The 17,795-nt window shown below is 43.1% G+C and overlaps 1 protein-coding gene across 1 annotated transcript; it reads left to right on the top strand.

Moving 5' to 3' along the window:
* The first annotated feature begins 261 nt into the window (after positions 1–261).
* Positions 262–14,732, top strand: LOC119878396 (phytanoyl-CoA dioxygenase, peroxisomal-like). Its single transcript, XM_038589022.1, has 7 exons — positions 262–406; positions 1,038–1,206; positions 5,884–5,965; positions 7,163–7,344; positions 9,616–9,765; positions 12,298–12,432; positions 14,418–14,732. The coding sequence occupies exons 2-7, from the start codon at positions 1,084–1,086 to the stop codon at positions 14,469–14,471; spliced, it is 726 nt and encodes a 241-aa protein (XP_038444950.1). The 5' UTR covers positions 262–406; positions 1,038–1,083; the 3' UTR covers positions 14,472–14,732.
* Positions 14,733–17,795: the final 3,063 nt, after the last annotated feature.

Consider the following 17,795-nt stretch of genomic DNA (forward strand, 5'->3'; position numbering starts at 1 on the left):
GAGTTAGTAGGGGTTCCTGGCTTGCTCAGTCAGAAGAGCACATGACTCTTGATCTTGGGGTTATGAGTTCGAACTCCATATGGGATATGGATATAGGGATTACTTTTAAAAAAAATGAACAAACTTAAAAGAAACCATTAGACATTAAATAAAAAGGTTCAGATATTTTCTTAGAGTAAATAAAAAATAGAAATGCCGGATGGAAGAGTAGTAGAAACATTTCTCAGGTTCTTGATACATAGTGTTGGGTTGTGATTTTTCAGTTGGACTTATTTGAAAGTTTTCTTTCCTTTAGGTATACTCAGGATAATGATGTCCTAAGCCTAGAACAGAGAAAATTTTATGAAGAAAATGGGTTTCTTGTCATTAAAAGTTTGGTGTCTGACCCGGACATTCAACGCTTTAGGTACAGTAACCTTTCATTATTTTAAGAAATATGTTGTATGTTTGCAATGGGAACATGGGTAGTAAGAGTAGTGTGTGCATGTTCAGATATTTTTCAGGGACTGGTTACTTGGGAACTGGTTGGGAACATGAGCTCTGGAGCAAGAAGGGCTGGCTTTAATCTTAGCCCTTCTACTTAATCTTGTGTGCCCTGGGGCAATTTACATTCCATGCCTCTCCTTTCTCATCTGTAAAATGGGGATAATAGTACTGAGCCCTAGTGTTGTTGTGAGGACTGAATAAGGTAAAAGACACACAGAGTGCTTCCAACCGGGCCTGGCCCATGGAATGGAGGAGAGAAGTATTTGCCATTGTTACTCAGATGCAACCAAATCACAAATTTTCCCCCACTGTTTTCTTAGGCTAAGGAAGATGTGAGTTCTCACAGCGAATTCTGGCCTCACAGTGAGGAGGCAGGGGCTTGTGAGCTGGCCATTTCCTCACCCTATGCTCAGAGCTGCTCAGTCTGGCCTGGAGGTCAACTTGGTGCAGAGACACCATCTCCTCAATCTTTGTGGATCTTTCCACAGAACTGGCCAGGCAGGTGCCTGGAGCCTGCAGTAATGACATCATCTGCCAATTTCATTTCCTAGGGACCAGTTTGAAAGGATCTGCAGAGGGGAGGTGAAACCAAAACAAATGATAATAATGAGAGATGTGTCCATTGCAAAATCAGAATATATTCCAAGTGAAAGGATGATTTCAAAGATCCAAGACTTCCAAGAAGACAAGGAACTCTTCAGATACTGCACTCTCCCTGAGGTTGGAGAACCTTCCTGTGTTTTCTTTGTTTTTAGGTTAACAGCCCACCGACATGCCTGCCCCAGGAATTGCTGCTTTTCCTTTCTCTGAGCCCCTCTCTGGTGGTTGTAGAGCAGTGGTTCTCAGTTGGAGGAGCACATCTGGTGGCGCCTGGAGCCCTGTAGGGTTGTCACAAGGTTTGGTCTGTAGAGCCTGGGCATGCCGCTAATGGAGCCCAGGGAGCCTATAATGCACAGAACAGCCCCTCCCCCCAATTAATGAATTATCCGGCCCCAAATGTCAATACTGGCCAGGTGGAGATACCCTGCTCTGGCGCTTGGTAATTAACCTGGTGGAGAAGGGCGGGAATTCTGCAGTGGAGAGGGGGAGCCTCTCTCACACTGAATATGGGCATATCAACAGGAGTCACATTGCAGATCCCACTCACTATACATCCATTTATTGTTGCTTTTGTTTCTGTGAATCTGGTAGTAGAGGTTTAAGTAGGTCTTTAGAGTTAAACTTGTCTAAAAAATTCTCATTCTTTAAGCATAAATCATGTTTATAAAGTTATCCACATAATATAGAACATGTAAAGTGAAGTCTCCCAACGTTCACCAGCCCCACTCACTGCCAAGCTTTTAGGTGTATTCAACTAGAATTCTTTCATGGCCATGAAAATGCATACGTAACCCCCCACGTTTTGTGTATCACGGGAACAAACTGGTTGTCACCGAGTCTTGTCCACTTATAATAGATCTCAGACATCTTTCCATATCACTTACATATTATCACTTATGTATCTATATCATACTTGCAAATTTCTGCATAAATATATGACAGTTTATGGATAATTTATTTAGAATGGTTTTAGATTGTTTATTGTTTTTTAAAGATTTTATTTTTTCATGAGACACAGAGACAGGCAGAGACATAGGCAGATTGAGAATAAGCTACCTGTGGGAAGCCTGATGTAAGACTTGATTCCAGGACCCCAGGACCATGACCTGAGTCAAAGACAGACACTCAACACTGAGCCACTCATGTGTCCCTTGACACATGGCACACTTTTTTTTAAGGGGCACTTTGCATATAGAACATTTTGGAAATTATAACCCCAAATGCTAGTAGATAATTTGACTTAATGGGAACCTGGCTGCTTTAGTTGGTAGAGCATGGGGGATCTTTTAGTTTTTAAGAGGTATGCACTTTTTTTTTAAGATTTATGCATTTATTTTTGGCATGAGAAGGGGACAAGGCACAGGTTGAGGTAGAGGGAGAATCCTCAGGCAGACTCCCTGCTGAGTGCAGAGGACGACACAGTGCTGGATCCTTAGACCAAGATCATAACCTGAGCCCCAACCCAGAGGTGGACATTTAACCAAGTGAGATACTCAGGATATTCATGAGATATTCATGAGAGACGCAGAGAGAGAGGCAGAGACAGAGGCAGAGGCAGGCTCTTCACATGGAGCCTGCGCAGGACTTGATCTCTGGACTGGGATCATGCCCTGAGCCAAAGGCAGATGCTCAATCGCTGAGCCACCCCGGTGTCCCAGTTGCATGTGGAGATTATTTAAAATTTAGAAAAAAAAATACTTAAATAAATAATTAAAAAAAGGAAGAAAATTGTCCTCATGAGAAAAGACTGTACAGGCAGGCCACCTATCATGTCCAGCCCCTTGGGTTGGGGACAAAGGGGGACATGGCCCCTGAATCATCTATTCTTCCCAACCTCAAGTCTTGCAATAGAAATGGAACTTGTGAGCATCGATCAAGGAGGAAAAGCTTGAAGTTAGAGGTAACTTGTGTTAGATGAATCACGATGAGGCCTCCAGGGTTCCCACCTTTTGTGTAACACGGGAACAAACTGGTTGTCACTGTGTTTTGTCCACTTATAATAGACCTCAGACATCTTCCCATATGACTTACATATTATCACGTGTATCTATATCTATATCATACTTGCAAACTTCTGCATAGCATCCCATTGTGTCAATGTACCACAGTTTATGAACCATTTATTTCAAATGCTTTTAGTTTTATTTTTATTATTTTTTAAAGATTTTATTTATTTATTCATGAGAGACACAGAGAGAGAGGCAGAGACATAGGCAGAGGGAGAAGCAGACTCCTCACACAGAGCCCGATGCCGGACTTGTTACCTGGACTGTGATCACACCCTGAGCCAAAGGCAGAGGCTCAACCCTGAGCCACCCAAGAGTCCCGGTTGTGTGTGGATATTACTTAAAATTTAAAAAGATCTTTAAACAAATGTTAAAAAAAAGAAAGAATATTTTCCTCATGAGAGAAGACTGTACAGGCAGGCCACCTATCATGTCCAGCCCCTTGGGTTGGGGACAAAGGGGGACAAGGTCCCTGAATCATCTATTCTTCCCAACCTCAAGTCTTGCAATGGAAATGGAACTTGTGAGCATCAATCAAGGAGGAAAAGCTTGAAGTTAGAGGCAACTTGTGTTGCCTGAGGCCCTGGGTACCCGGAGGCCTCCAGGGTTCCCACTGTTCTCAAGTGTGCACCATGCACCTACTGGTTCATGCAATGACTTTTAGGAGGTGGGTACGATATAGTAGTTGGGTATTTATTTCAATATGTATTGGAAAAAGTAGCTGGTGCATCAAACCTATGACTTCAGGAATATTATTAATCAGGATAAGACATGAGTTAATTTAGGAAAATTATTGACTAATATTGGGCAGTTAGCAACATATGCTAGAAATGGTAAAATGTCTCTTGAGTCACTGAAGTTTAGAAAATACTGGTAGGAGATGCTGGGCAGGCATGGCCCGATGGAGCATGTGAGTCTTGATCTCAGAGTCGTGGGCTCAAGCGATAGAGATTACTTAAAACCAGGAAACAGGAAAGGAAAGTATATGAAGAAATATATTTGAGGAATATATTCTTCAAAGAAAATATCACAAGAAAATATAAAAGATGACACCCTTTATAAAAAAAAAACAAATATGAGCCCCGACTCCTAGGATTTGGGACCATTTCGAGTGTTTCATGCTCAAATTGCCAATATGGCTTATACGGGAGATCAAGTAGTGAGAAAGCTAGAAGAGGCTTCATTTTTTGAAGTCAGACAGAACTGGAGATGGAATACCGTCCTTTTCGTTGAAATTGCTCTGCCACCTTGGGCACTTTATTATCTGCAGGATAATGATCATTTAAAGGATCTTTAATTCCTGGGGGCATTACTTTTCAGGGATTGTTGTGAGACTTAAGTGGCTGACACATAAAGCGCCTGGCAGGTGGTAGGCATGCAAAGCTGAGTGCTTTCCTCCCTAGTGGGTTAGATGTAGGAGGGAGCACACCCGCTGCCAGACCTTTGGCCAAATTCAGCCTCCCCACCCCGCCTCTGCTTCCTCATACTCTGTAACTGCACCTTGCTGTCAAGCACCAGTGCCCATGTCATTATTTAACATCCTTCCAACAGAATATAGATGCCATGGGAGGAGGGACCTGTTCATCTCACTCCCTGCTGCGTGTCCTTTTCTATCACTGTCTGGTTTGTAGCCCTCAGTGAAGAGCTGTGGAAAGGGAGGTGGCCTGACTGTGAAGTGTCCCCCTGTTGCTGTTCTCTTGTCCCCTGGGCTCTGCATGGCAGCTGCACGTTATTGGGGCCTCTCATGGTCCTTTCATTTATTATTCTCTTTAATGATTCTACTTATTTGAGAGAGAAAGTGAGTGAGATCAAGAGAGATCATGAGTGGCAGGGAGGGGCAGAGGGAGAGGAGAAGCTGACACCTCTCTGAGCAGGGAGCTGGACATGGGGATCATGACCTGAACTGAAGGCAGATGCTTAACTGACTGAGCTGCAATGGTGTCCCCCTACCACCTTTTTAAAAAGTGACTTCTACACTCTAGGAGTAGCTTGCAGTCACGACCCCGAGATCAACAGGTTCATGTTCTAGTGATTGAGCCAGCCAGGTGCCCCTCGTGGTCCCTTCTTATGAAGAGTCTCCGTGAGGGGAAGAGGAAGGTGCCTTCTCCCTGGGCATCTATGGACAGTGTCAGGTGAAAGGAGGGTATTCCTGCCCTTCCCAGTCGAAAGCTGAGAGAAACTCTTCGCATTCTCATAGAAAATGGGGTTTGGTTTCCAACTGGCTTAAAAAGCCTGTTTAAGGGCAGCCCCGGTGGCCCAGCAGTTTAGCGCTGCCTTTGGCCCAGGGTGTGATCCTGGAGACCTGGGATCGAGTCCCAAGTCGGGCTCTTGGCATGGAACCTGCTTCTCCCTCGACCTGTGTCTCTGCCTCGCTTTCTCTATATCTCTCATGAATAAATAAATAAAATCTTTAAAAAAAAAAAAACCTGTTTAATTCAGAGTGTTACAGATTTCCAGTGCTGAGTTTTTCATTCTTTGTTTGCAACGTTGGGAAATACCAACTTTTTTTTTTTTCCTTTAAATAATTGTTTGATAGAGAGGGAGAGGCAGAAGGAGAAAACCTGAAGTAGACCCATTACTGTGCAAGGACCCCAAGGCAGACCTGTATCCTATGACCCTGAGAACATGACCTGAGCTGAAATCAGGAGTTGGATGCTTAAGCAACAGACTCACCCAGGCACTTCTACCAAGTGTTTTGTATAACTATGTGCATTTTGACTCTTGTACAAATAAGTGTACATTGTACTACGTGGTTGTTTATTTGATTTCTCATGCAACTCTTTACTCTTAGATTCTGAAATATGTGGAGTGCTTCACTGGACCCAATATTATGGCCATGCATGCAATGCTTATAAACAAACCTCCAGATTCTGGTAAAGTGGTTTTATTTGTTAAGTAGAAGCCAAAAAAAAAAAAAAAAAAGAGGGTAAAGTAAGAAAAAGTTTCAAGGATTCAAAGGATCGCTTTGTGTATAACTGCTGAATATTAAAAAACAAATGTGGGGACGCCTGGGTGGCCCAGTGGTTGAGGGTCTGCCTTTGGCTCAGGTGGTGATCCTTGGGTCCTGGGATCTAGTCGTACATCAGGCTCCTCGCAGGGAGCCTGCTTCTCTCTCTGCCTGTGTCTGTGACTCTCATGAATAAATAATAAGATCTTTAAAAACATAAAATAAGGGCAGCCCAGGTGGTTCAGCGGTTGGCGCCACCTTCACCCCAGGGTGTGATCCTGGAGACCAGTGATCCAGTCCCATGTCAGGCTCCCTGCATAGAGCCTGCTTCTCCCTCTGCCTGTGTCTCTGCCTCTCTCTCACTCTCTGTGTCTCTCATGAATAAATAAATAAAATCTTTAAAAAAAAATGTGTATATACTTTTAAGTCTTAAAACAGTATGTAAAAAAAAACCAGTATGTATCATAAGAATCGTGGAGTAGGGATTTCAGATGTCAACTATATGGTTATTTTTTCTTACTTTTAAAGATTTTATTAATTTTTTTGAGAGAGAGGGAGAGACACCATAGAGGAAGAGAGAGAAGCAGATTCCCTGCTAAGCAGAACCCTTTGCAGCTTGATCCCAGGGCCCTGAGATCCTGAGCTGAGAAAAGGCAAATGCTTAACCCACTGAGCCACCCAAGAGCCCTTAGAGGCCTTTTATTAACTTAGTTAGCTGATATTTTTTGCATCAGCCACTTAAAGGCTAACAGGGAACCTCAAATTTGGTTGCTCTCTTCAATTACTCAAACTTTTTTTTTACTTTTTGAATTCTAGCTTCTATGCCCAAACCACAATTACAAAGGAATAAAACACAATAGAATTCATGACATGTGTATGAATTGCTAGTGAATGTTGTGTGTCAGTAAGTCCTCGGCTCCCAGAAACCCAGAAAAAAAATAGAGGATCTGGAGTTGTCCTGTGGATTTGATATTCAAATTTGATGCTTATCTCTCTGGACTGATTCTCAATAATGTTGTTTCACTTCTTTGGGTTTTGTGGGAATAGTCATTGCTGTGGTTTTGCAGGCAAAAGAGATGAAATCTGAGATGCAAGTGTGTATTAACAGCAGGTTCTGTTTCAGGCAAGAAGACATCCCGCCATCCCTTGCACCAGGATCTGCACTACTTCCCCTTCAGGCCCAGCAATAAAATTGTCTGTGCTTGGACAGCCATGGAGCACATCGACAGGAACAATGGCTGTCTGTGTGTGTTCCCAGGCACACACAAAGGCTATCTGAAGCCACACAATTATCCCCAATGGGAGGTATGTCTGCGTAGAGGAGGCATCATTTTTTTGTTGTTGTTTTTTTTTTTTGTTTTTTTTTAGGTTAGCTTTTTTTTGTATTTTTTTATAGGGTTCGATTTTTCAACCTATAGTATAATACCCAGTGCTCATCCTGTCAAGTGCCCCCCTCGATGCCTGTCACCCAGTCACCCCATCGCCCTGCCTGCCTCCCCTTCCACTACCCATTGTTCCTTTCCCAGAGTTAGGGGTCTCATGTTCTAGCTCAGAGGAAGAATCTGTTTTTTGTTTGTTTTTGTCGTTGTTTTCTTTTAAGATTTTATTTATTTATTTGAGAGAGAGAGAAAGAGCACAAGCAATGGGAGAGGAGGGGAGGAGAGAGACAAAGGGGAAGGGAGAGGGACAAGCAGACTCTGCTGAGCACGAGTCAGATATGTGGCTTGAACTTCGCACCCTGAGATCATGACCTGGGTTGGCATCAAGACTTGGACGCCCAACTGACTGAGCCACCCAGGCACCCCTAGAGGAGAAATCTTAACCAGAATATTGTTTGTTTTGATTTCACATCACTCTCCCTAAAGAGCTTTAACAATCAGATGGCATTTCCTTCCTTACAAAACATCATTATAGGATTTACAATTAGGGTCAGGGAAGATTCAAGGATGTCAGGTAAAATAACCATTTTTCCATCAAGAAGTGTTGGAAAGCTGACCAGTGTGGGGCACTTTGGTAGGTACTATATAGGATATGAAATTATCAAGCCCAATTGCACAGGTAAGATGTCAACACTTGCAACACCACATGCATGTGTAAAGTGCCAACTACTTCTTACCCACTGATTGATGGCTCTTGGCATAAAGAAGAGAGAGGAATCATCTCTTTACTGCTAGAGAGACCAATGAAGACTCTGGGGAAGCATGAGTAGTATTCCATTGCATGACTGTTACATGGTGTATGGAATTGAGCTAGTTGAGGATGGAAGAGTATAGAAGGCTTTTGAGCCCATGAATGGTGAGATCAAATTGATCCTTCAATAATGATAATCTAGAGGCTTAGAGCAGGATATACTGGAGGTAGGGCTCCAGAGGCAGAGAAACCAGAGAGGAGATGATAAGTGTTTTAGGTATCAGACAATATGGTCTTGAAATCCCATAATGATGGTCAGAAAGAGAAGAGCACGGGTTGTTAACGCAGGAAGAATGAATGTGGTCTGTAGGAAGTAAAGAATATGGCTTTCAGGACTTCTGTCTCAATTAGATTCTTGCACTGAGGATTAGTGCCAAGGAAAATACTGGGGTCTGGATTCTGATATAACTGAAACTGTGAGATTCACAAATTCAGTTGAGTTTTGGGGAAAGTTTGGTGCAGGCAACAGAAGTGGGCTGTGGCTGACTTAAGCCAAACGAAGTGTTTTGGAGGGTGGCAGGCACCTGCTGAGTCCATGGAAAGGCTGGCTAGCTCTGATGAGCAGGAGAGTGGGGGTTATGTTCAGTGGGAACACTCGGGGTGGGGCACCTGGTGGGGTCAACTGAACTGTGATCATGACCAGTGCCTTCCATCTTCTGCTCAGATTCAAAGTGACCACAGTGGGCGGTTAGATTGACTTAGCTTAGGTCACGTATCAACCCTGGCCAGGAGAGAAGTGCACTGGATGAAAACCACAACTGAGTCCAGCAGGAAAGCAGTCCTTTCCCCAGAAGAATGTGGCACAGTCTCAGGAAGGGAAATGTGATGCCGTCCTTCCACCATAACTATTACTTAATGAAATAACTGACTTGGGAAATAGTTATAAAAAACAGAATGTTTTAATTTACTGTTTTTCTTTCCTTACTCTGCATGTGACATCAGTGCTTTCTGAGCTGAGAAAAATTGAGATTTTCTCTCTGCTGGTTTGGGAGAACAATTAGCTTCTTAGAGGTACTCCTGAGTTATAGAAGAATGGTTCAGGCAAAGTTCTAGGTGAGGAGAATATCATCCTGGGAAAGAATGATTATACATTCAGGCTTGAAAGGTGATCTCCCATGTTAACTGCAACATGCAACGTTGATCTAGATCCTCAATATAATACAGTTATGAAGGGTGAGAAGAAATTTCAGCATCTTCCTTTGCCTCCCTAAATCCATGATTTTAATATCACAATGTGACTTTCACAGCCACACATCTGAGAAGCTTTTGTATATTTGCAGTACCTGTTAAGAATCTATTTATCTTTCTCTTGGAAGAACTTAGGAAATCTACTTTTTAGTCATTGGGTTCCTCAAATACAGAGTTGGGTTCTCTTATGTGTTCTAGGGGGGCGTGAACTTAATGTTCTATGGGATCCAGGACTATGATGAAAACAGCCCCCGCGTGCACCTCGTGATGGAGAAAGGAGACACCGTTTTCTTTCATCCTTTGCTCATCCACGGATCTGGCTGGAACAGAACTCAAGGATACCGCAAGGTATGCATTACATCACCGTGCTTTCCAAAGACGAATAGGTTAGAAGCAAAAATGTCAAGATATGTGAAACTTTATGAGATTTGTGATGTTTAACTAAACTGCTCTTGCTCTGGTTTATTTACCAGGAAATATATTTGATACCACATTCTTTTTTGCTAAGTTATCAGTAGGAGGCCATGTGACCTCCGGTTCCCAATCCTACTGATCGTGAATTAGGAACATTCATAGAGTTGCTTGGTAGCCCACAGCCTGTGCTTTTGGAGACAGAAAGAATGGATGATGTACTAAAATCTTAAAATGGGAAATGGATATAGGAACCATTTATGACGGCAGTTTATAATAGCTTTGTTATTGAATTGGCTGCCCAGAAATAAGATTTAGCAGCGAGCCATGGTTTTTGCCCCTTAGCTATGAATATATTAAAAACCTATTGATTTCATTGCTTGCATTAAAATTTGACAAAATTTCCCATATTCCCAGATTTCTCTCTTCTCAAAAATTCAGCAGCTCTGACAGTACTGTGGACTGACATTATTCCACATTACATGGCTCTTATTACGATATATAGGGGGTTTTTGGGGTTGAGTGAAGCGTGCCAGTTTGTCACACCAACACCCATTGTCTCCCTAGGTGCAGGGTTAGCTACCATGTTTCATCTTCCATTCATTCATATTTCCACCAGGTCAACAGGGCCAGGATGAGGGTGAGGCAAGAAAGCCCTCTCCTCCAGGGAAAATTTAGCAGGGGTCGGGGGATGGTGCCAAACACCTCAACAATCAAGTTAAATGATAGTTTAAGGCAGTATTTAGAAAATCAAAATCAATGCAAAAAATACCTTGATGAACACAATGCCAAAATTTTAAATAAAGACTAGATCAGACTCCCCACCAACATGATCCTCAGAACTGTACAAGCAGGGGTACAGCCACAATGACATAAATAATATGAATGTTCATGAAATTCATGAATTTGGCCATTTATCATGTGTCCTTGGTGTCAAAATTCAACTTGATATAAAAAATGGAATTTTATGTATATGCATCTGTATCAAAACAGCAAGCTAAGACAAATAGTCTTAAAGTCTGTATGAGTTAGAGAATTATATTACTTCCTATATGATCAGGGTTATAAACTGAGTAGGATAACAACATACTGAAAGATCTCATGTCAAAACCTGAAAATATAGTATAAAGTGATTACTGTATGAAACTAAAAGGTAAATGATAAGAAACCAAGTAATGTGATTGATAATATCCTAACTTTGTAATTTTTCAATAGTTTTTGAACTACTTTATTTGGGAAAAGATGAACCCCTACAAAAAGACTTAAAAATGCATATATGGTAATGTACTTATCCCCTTGGATGTCACTTTTTCTTGGTGTGGTTTGGGGGCTTCCATGGGAAATGGGGGTCCCTGTGTGGCTCAGCGGTTGAGCGTCTGCCTTGGCTCAGGGGGGTGATCCCAGTCCGGGGATCCAGTCCTACATCGCGCTGCTTGCATGGAGTCTGCTTCTCCATTGCCTGTGTCTCTGCTCCCCTCTGTGTCTCTCGTGAACAAATTTAAAATATATATATATAATAAAAATTAAAAAAAAAAGGAAATGGAATTTGTGACTCCACTGTCTACAAATCTCATGTTGTAAGCAAAGCAGACAGCCCTTCTGAGAGGTGAGGTCATCTCAAGAGAAGAGAACTAACATGCGACTAGGAAAGTGAGTTTTAAGTTTATCTGCTGATAACCTTTTCAAGAATGGGAACAACCGGGCAGCCCCGGTGGCCCAGCGGTTTAGCGTGGCGAGCAGCCTGGGGTGTGGTCCTGGAGACCCAAGATCGAGTCCCATATTGGGCTTCCTGCAGGGAGCCTGCTTCTCCCTCTGCCTGTGTCTCTGCCTCTCTCTTCGCTCTCTCTGAATGAATAAATAAGTAAATCTTAAAAAAAAAAAAAAAAAAAAAAAAAGAATGGGGAGAACCAAGTAACCTCCTTTCCCTTAAGAAGGAAACAAGATGTGTACCTTATGTGAATGATCTTGGACTTCAAATGTCCTTTTGATTTGAAAGGGGTGGGTGTGTATATTATTTTCCTTTGCAAGGTATTTTTAATGTTGATTTCCCTGATCTTTAGACATTAAAATAACAAAGCACCACAAACTCAGCTGAGTAACTAACTTCTGTGACTAAGAAGAGGATGAAGAACCCTGGAACCCATTCCTGTTTAGGACTGGGGGATATGCACTAGCTAGATAAATCACATGTTTAAAGTCCTCTTACTCTTGTCATTATGTTCTCAGCCCATTTTGAAAACAAGTATCCCAGGGAGCTTAAAACCTCTTGGAATTTCTCAGTCAGCCTTTAGCTGTACCTAGGGGGAGAAAAGACTCCAACCCCAAAGAGGCTAATCCAAGACACGATGGAACATTCTAGAAATCAAATGCTAGTGAAATAGCTGATGTTCTAAAAGAAGACTTTCTGTTTGGTTGTTGCTGTTAACAGATTTTTTTCTCCCCCAATATTAATCATTTCACCCTGCACAGGCAATTTCCTGCCATTTCGCCAGTGCTGACTGCCACTACATCGATGTGAAAGGCACCAGTCAAGAAATCGTTGAGAGGGAAGTTATGGAGTTAGTACACAGATTATACGGAATTCCGAAAGATACCAGCTTGCAGGTACGTTTGTATGAGATGAAAGATTTATAAGACTATTTTCTTCAATGCATGACAATACTCATATCTATTTTTTTAAAGATATTCTTTATTTATTTGAGAAAGAAAGAGAGAGGGAGAGAGAGCATGAGCAGTGGGGAGAGAAAGAGGGAGAGGAAGAAGTAGACTTCCTGCTGAGCAGGGAGCCTGATGTTGGGATCAATCCAGCAACCTGAGATCATGAACTAAGTGGAACATAGAGGCTTAACCAGCTGAGCCACCCGGCAACTCTGTTATCCCTGATTTAATTTGGAAGCATAATGTGCATTGTTTAGAGCACCGTGCAGAAGCCTTGCTGAGATCCACTGAGAATTTCAGCTAATACTTGCTTCCCCCACGTGGGGCACCTGAGCATCCCAGACTTCTTTATGTCTTTTGGCCGCCCTGTGCTGTGTAGGCTATCCTGTTCCAGGACAGGCAGGTAGGAAAGGAAACAGCAGATCTGGAGGAGAGCAAGTGAGCAACAAAAGCCACCTTCTGAATGCACATAAGGAAAGTTAAAGGTTTGGGATATTACCCATAGGCCTCCCTTAATTTCTCTACAACAGAGTATTTACATATATGCAGATCCAATAACTGTCCCAGAAGCAATTCTCAAGCAGGTTTCTGTGTGGGTCAGTTAGCATCTGGGGTTCCACGGAGCTGATGGCAGAAACCACTGATGCTTATCAAGAGGGGACATGAGACATTATTTCATATGCTTTGCTACTTAATACACAACACTTGTAAAGTAGTTGCGTGTAGCTAGTGGGCATTCAGTGCTGCCGATGATCCCCAGACAAATTACAGTCAAGCCAAAGAAATAAACATATTTGCCTGGTAGACAAAGACATTTTAGCCTCCGAACCAAGAGGCTGATCCTATGTTCCAATTTGCAGAAATCACCAATATATGTTTTCCTAGGGGGTGACAGGACCTCCACGTAGACTGAATGTAATGATAACTCGGCCCCTCTAGTACTGTGAAGAGTACCGCACACCAGCACTACGCTACTGGGCCACTGGGAATCACCTTCTGAAAGTCATTCCCAGCTGAAGAATCTTACTTCCCCCTTGGCCCCTTCTCCCTTTAGAACCTATGAATCTACCCCATATCAGAAAAGACTCTCATTTCTCATTTGCCGTTGGTGGGAAGTCTTGTCCTTCTCTCTTTGCCCAGTTTTTAAAACGCTTTTATGAAGGCATCCTATTTTGTGAAGTGGGGCTTCCGGGCAACACACTGATTCTTGCAGCAGAAAACAAAAGCATATATTGTGTTGGCAGTTTGTCAGGGTTGTAAATGAATGAACTGCCGCCAGTATTTATTTCAATTATTTGAGAGAGAGAGAGAGAGAGAGAGAGAGAGAGAGAGAACGTGAGCAGGAGGTGGGGGTATGGGCAGAAGGAGAGGGAGGGAATCTCCAGCAGATTCCCCACTGAGCCAGGACCCCAACACAGAGTCCATCCCAGAACCCTGAGATGAGTTGGACTCTGACTGAGCAACCCAGGTGCCCCAAGAAAGTTTGTTGACTCAAAAGTCTCAGTTGTTTGATGAAGAACAAAGCAATAATACCAAATCACCCCAATACCAAATCATGACCTGATTTTCACTGAGGAGCAGATCACTCTAGATGAGGCAGCGAGTGGCTAAAGGAAAGCCAGACAAGGAGTACAGGTCTTCTTGACCAAACAGCATGCTAAGCCTGTTGAGGACACCTGTAGTCAACAGGAGCACCAATTGGCACAGGCTGACTGGCCTGACTGGCGTCTGGCTCTCTCAGTTTGTTCAACATGATTTCAGATGTTGACAAGTAAATTATTGGGAGTCTTAAAAAATGGTTTATTTACTGATAGGACCACTGTGAGAGTTTTTCCACTTAACTATTCGTAGATGCTAGAAATCTACTTTTTTCTTATGCTGAACACATTCCCAGTGTTCCGTGGACTCCTTGTGGTTGGCTTTATTTCCAGGATGTCTTTAGACTGGGAGGACAGCTGGTGAAAGGAAGAAGGACCAACCTTTGAAGTGGCCGTCTGCTGGAGCTCTTTGAGAGGAAACCAAAAGGAATCAAGATGCCTATGGAACCTGTTTTATTAATGAGCTGTCCTAATCTTTCTGTCACTTGTTATGAAGATCACAACGCACTTACAGGGAACTTTATGGGATCTGGTTAGCTCTGGGTGAGGGGCTGTTGCTTTAATGGATGAACAGGTGTAACAGTGGCATATTACTATTGTCAGGAATACTACTTTGCACCTAATAAAGGTCACTGATGTCTAATTTAAGTGTGTTCAGTTACTTTCATCCAGTTAGCTCTTTGCCCAAGCAAGAAGGAAAGCTTTGAAACTCAGGGTCTGCTGACTTTTTCGCATCCCTCTTCTGGAAATCCCACCACCCACTGATTTCATGGCATGAGAGACTTCTCAGATCTAGAACACTGTCCTCTACACACACGTTTAATGAAGGGCATTGTGGAGTGAGGACAAGGGTGGATGTTCATGCTCTGACACATGTCCTTGTGTCCTTGAGTCCTTGCATGACTCTTCCAACCCAGCCAGCTTGCTTAAAGAAAAGCCAGAATTTTTCCAAATCTTTCTCTGTTGCTGAAGAAGGAAGACAAAGGTGACTTCCTCTGCTAGTTAGGCAGCTGGAAACCCTCAGCATTTATGAATGAAACCTAAACTCTCTCAAGGTACAGGGAAATTGTTAGTTTCGATTTCTAATGGGCAGGAACTGGGGAAATTTGTTTTTTTTTTTTTCATTTAAAGATTATTTATTTATGTTAGAGAGAGCACAAGGAGCAGCAGGTTGGAGGGGCAGAGGGAGTGGGAGAAGCAGACTGCCCGCTGGGCAGGGAACCCGATGGGGGCTCAACCCCAGGACCTGAGCCTAAGGCAGAGATGTTTAACCCACTGAGCCACCCAGGTGCCCCATGGGGACTTTCTTGTAATACAGAGCTGTGTTTCTACACCAGCTGAGGGTAGCAAAGACACATACTACTGATTATTAAGCATACCAGTTAGAATTTAGATCAGGAATAACAAGGAGTCCTTTTCTTTCAATCTGCTAAGCAGAAGTTGTTCTAAATGGACGTTCACCTTTTTTGTTGGTTTCTTTGAGGACGCTTTCTTTCCTTCTCTTTCTTTCCTTGTGAGAGAGCTCAGAGGGAGAGGGAGAAGCAGACTCTTTGCCTAATGAGGGCTCGATCCCCAGGAACCTAGATCATGAGATGAGCCAAAGGTAGATGCTTAACCTACTGAGCACCTAGGTGCAGGAGGACACACAGTTTAAGTTCACATCTGGCTGGAAACTGGAGAAGGTAAGACTATCCCTGACAGGGTTTAAGGAAATTGGATTATGGAAGAATTGTACATAAAATGTACATAAGGAATACGGTGTAATCAGCATGTATGGAGCACTGTTCTAGCAAAAACATTTTTTAACTCTTCAAATTTCAAATACATTTGAAAAAATAAACTTCAATAGGAAAGCAGACAGCACAGTTTATGTCCCTTAGGCATTTCTGGTTGCCAACTAGTCTCTCAGGAAACAATCCATTTCCCATTTGTTCTGTGTCCCTGGTGTCCATGAATTCATTTCCCAAACATCCAAGCATCCATTCCTATTCAGCGCAATAGGACTAGATGTCAAAGAAAGACAACAAGTGGAGGAGTTAGGACGGCTCCTTTTGTCTGTGTGGACCCACCTGGGAGAGGTGGGCAGGAGGATCAGCTGTAGAATGGAGAGCTGGGACGGGATTACCACCGGATCTTGGCAGAATGAGGAGCAGCCTGGTTTCCCAGTGGCTGTAAAGGGGAGGGATTTATCCTGGGCTAACCTTTTATTTCCCCAGAGGCTCACTTCCAAGGGCTATAGGAGGTACTCCAAGTGCAGACCAAAACAAATAGAAAGGGTCCCTTTCGTTGATGATTGGCACTGACAGCCTCAGAAAAACAGACCTTGGCTCCTGGTATCTGCTTGGAGTTCCTCCTTTGTGAGCCACAGACTGAAGCAGTTTGAAAAGCTTCTGATTGAATCAACAAAGGGTGGTAACCTTTCCCAAAGCCAATCCTAGTAATATGGCTGCATGGTTCAAACCAAATCCACCTGTGCAAGACCTTTTCCTACTAACCCCGGGCAGGCCGGCAACTCAGCTCCCGTACCCATCCTGTATGTACAGCATAGCCCATCACTTGGCCCTTGACTTTTCCGGAAGGGATGATGTTCTTTTTTTTTCATGTTAAGACCCTGCCTTCCCAAATAGAGAGGGTAGGCTCTTTGACAGCCCTGTCTATTCCTTTGCCCCTCCTGTCCCCCGTGACCACTTCCAGCACACTCACACTCGAGGCACGTACTATTTATGGCTTGTTCAATGTGAACACCAAACTTCTCATTTTTGTAGCTGTCCCTCCTACATAAGAGAGTGTCTTCTTGGAAATGTAGACACTTTACCTGCACGGTACCCATTATGATTCCCAGACATGTTTTTTTCTGAATGTTTCAACCACTTCTCCTTTTTTTTGAAATATATTTTACTTATTTACTCATGAGACTTACACACACACACACAGAGGCAGAGACATAGATAGAGGGAGAAGCAGGCTCCCTCTGGGGAGCCTGTTGCAGGACCGAATCCCAGGACTCTGGGTGGGATCATGCCCTGAGCCCAAGGCATATGCTCAACCACTGAGCCACCCAGGTGTCCCAGTTCCAACCACTTCAAATTCCAGGGCTCTCTTCACCAAACCTCTCCCCTATAGGTGGTGGTATGGGGGGGCGGGGCACTGGAAAAGTGGTGACTGTGGCTGAGTTTTTGCTCACTCATCAGAACTCTAGAAAATGTTTCCGTTGAATTCAACATTTTGTAAGTTTTAGTTTTATATTCTTTATTTTTTAAGTTTTATTCATTTTTAAAAATGTAATCTCTATACCCAGTTTGGTCCTTGAACTCATGAATCTGCCATCAAGAATCAGATGCTCTACCAACTGAGCTTGCTAGGCACCCCCAGTTTTGTTTTTTTGTTTGTTTTTTTGGCCATGGGTGGATCCTGCACAGGGAGGGGCAGAGGGTGATGGAGAAGCAGACACATCACAGGGTGGGGAACCTAGAGTACAGCTCAATCCCAGGACCCCGAGATCATGACCTGAGCAGAAGACAGAGGCTTAAGTAAATGAGCATGCCCCCAGGTGTCCCCAATAGCCCCTAGGTTCAGTATTCTTAAAGAATTTTTTAAATGGTAGCAAAATGCACATAACACAATTTACCATCATCATTTTTAGGCCTCTAATTCAGTGGCATTAAGTACAATCTAATCGTTGTGCAACCATCACCTCACCGTCATCCATCT

This window comes from Canis lupus, unplaced genomic scaffold, assembly GCF_011100685.1.
Source record: "Canis lupus familiaris isolate Mischka breed German Shepherd unplaced genomic scaffold, alternate assembly UU_Cfam_GSD_1.0 chrUn_S1575H1764, whole genome shotgun sequence".
Lineage (NCBI taxonomy): Eukaryota > Metazoa > Chordata > Mammalia > Carnivora > Canidae > Canis > Canis lupus.

Coding starts and splice junctions, on each gene's coding strand:
- LOC119878396 (XM_038589022.1), top strand. CDS start 1,084: ATGATAATAATGAGAGATGTGTCCATTGCAAAATCAGAATATATTCCA. Junction 1,207..5,883: donor GATACTGCACTCTCCCTGAG/GTTGGAGAACCT, acceptor CTTTACTCTTAG/ATTCTGAAATATGTGGAGTG. Junction 5,966..7,162: donor AAACAAACCTCCAGATTCTG/GTAAAGTGGTTT, acceptor GTTCTGTTTCAG/GCAAGAAGACATCCCGCCAT.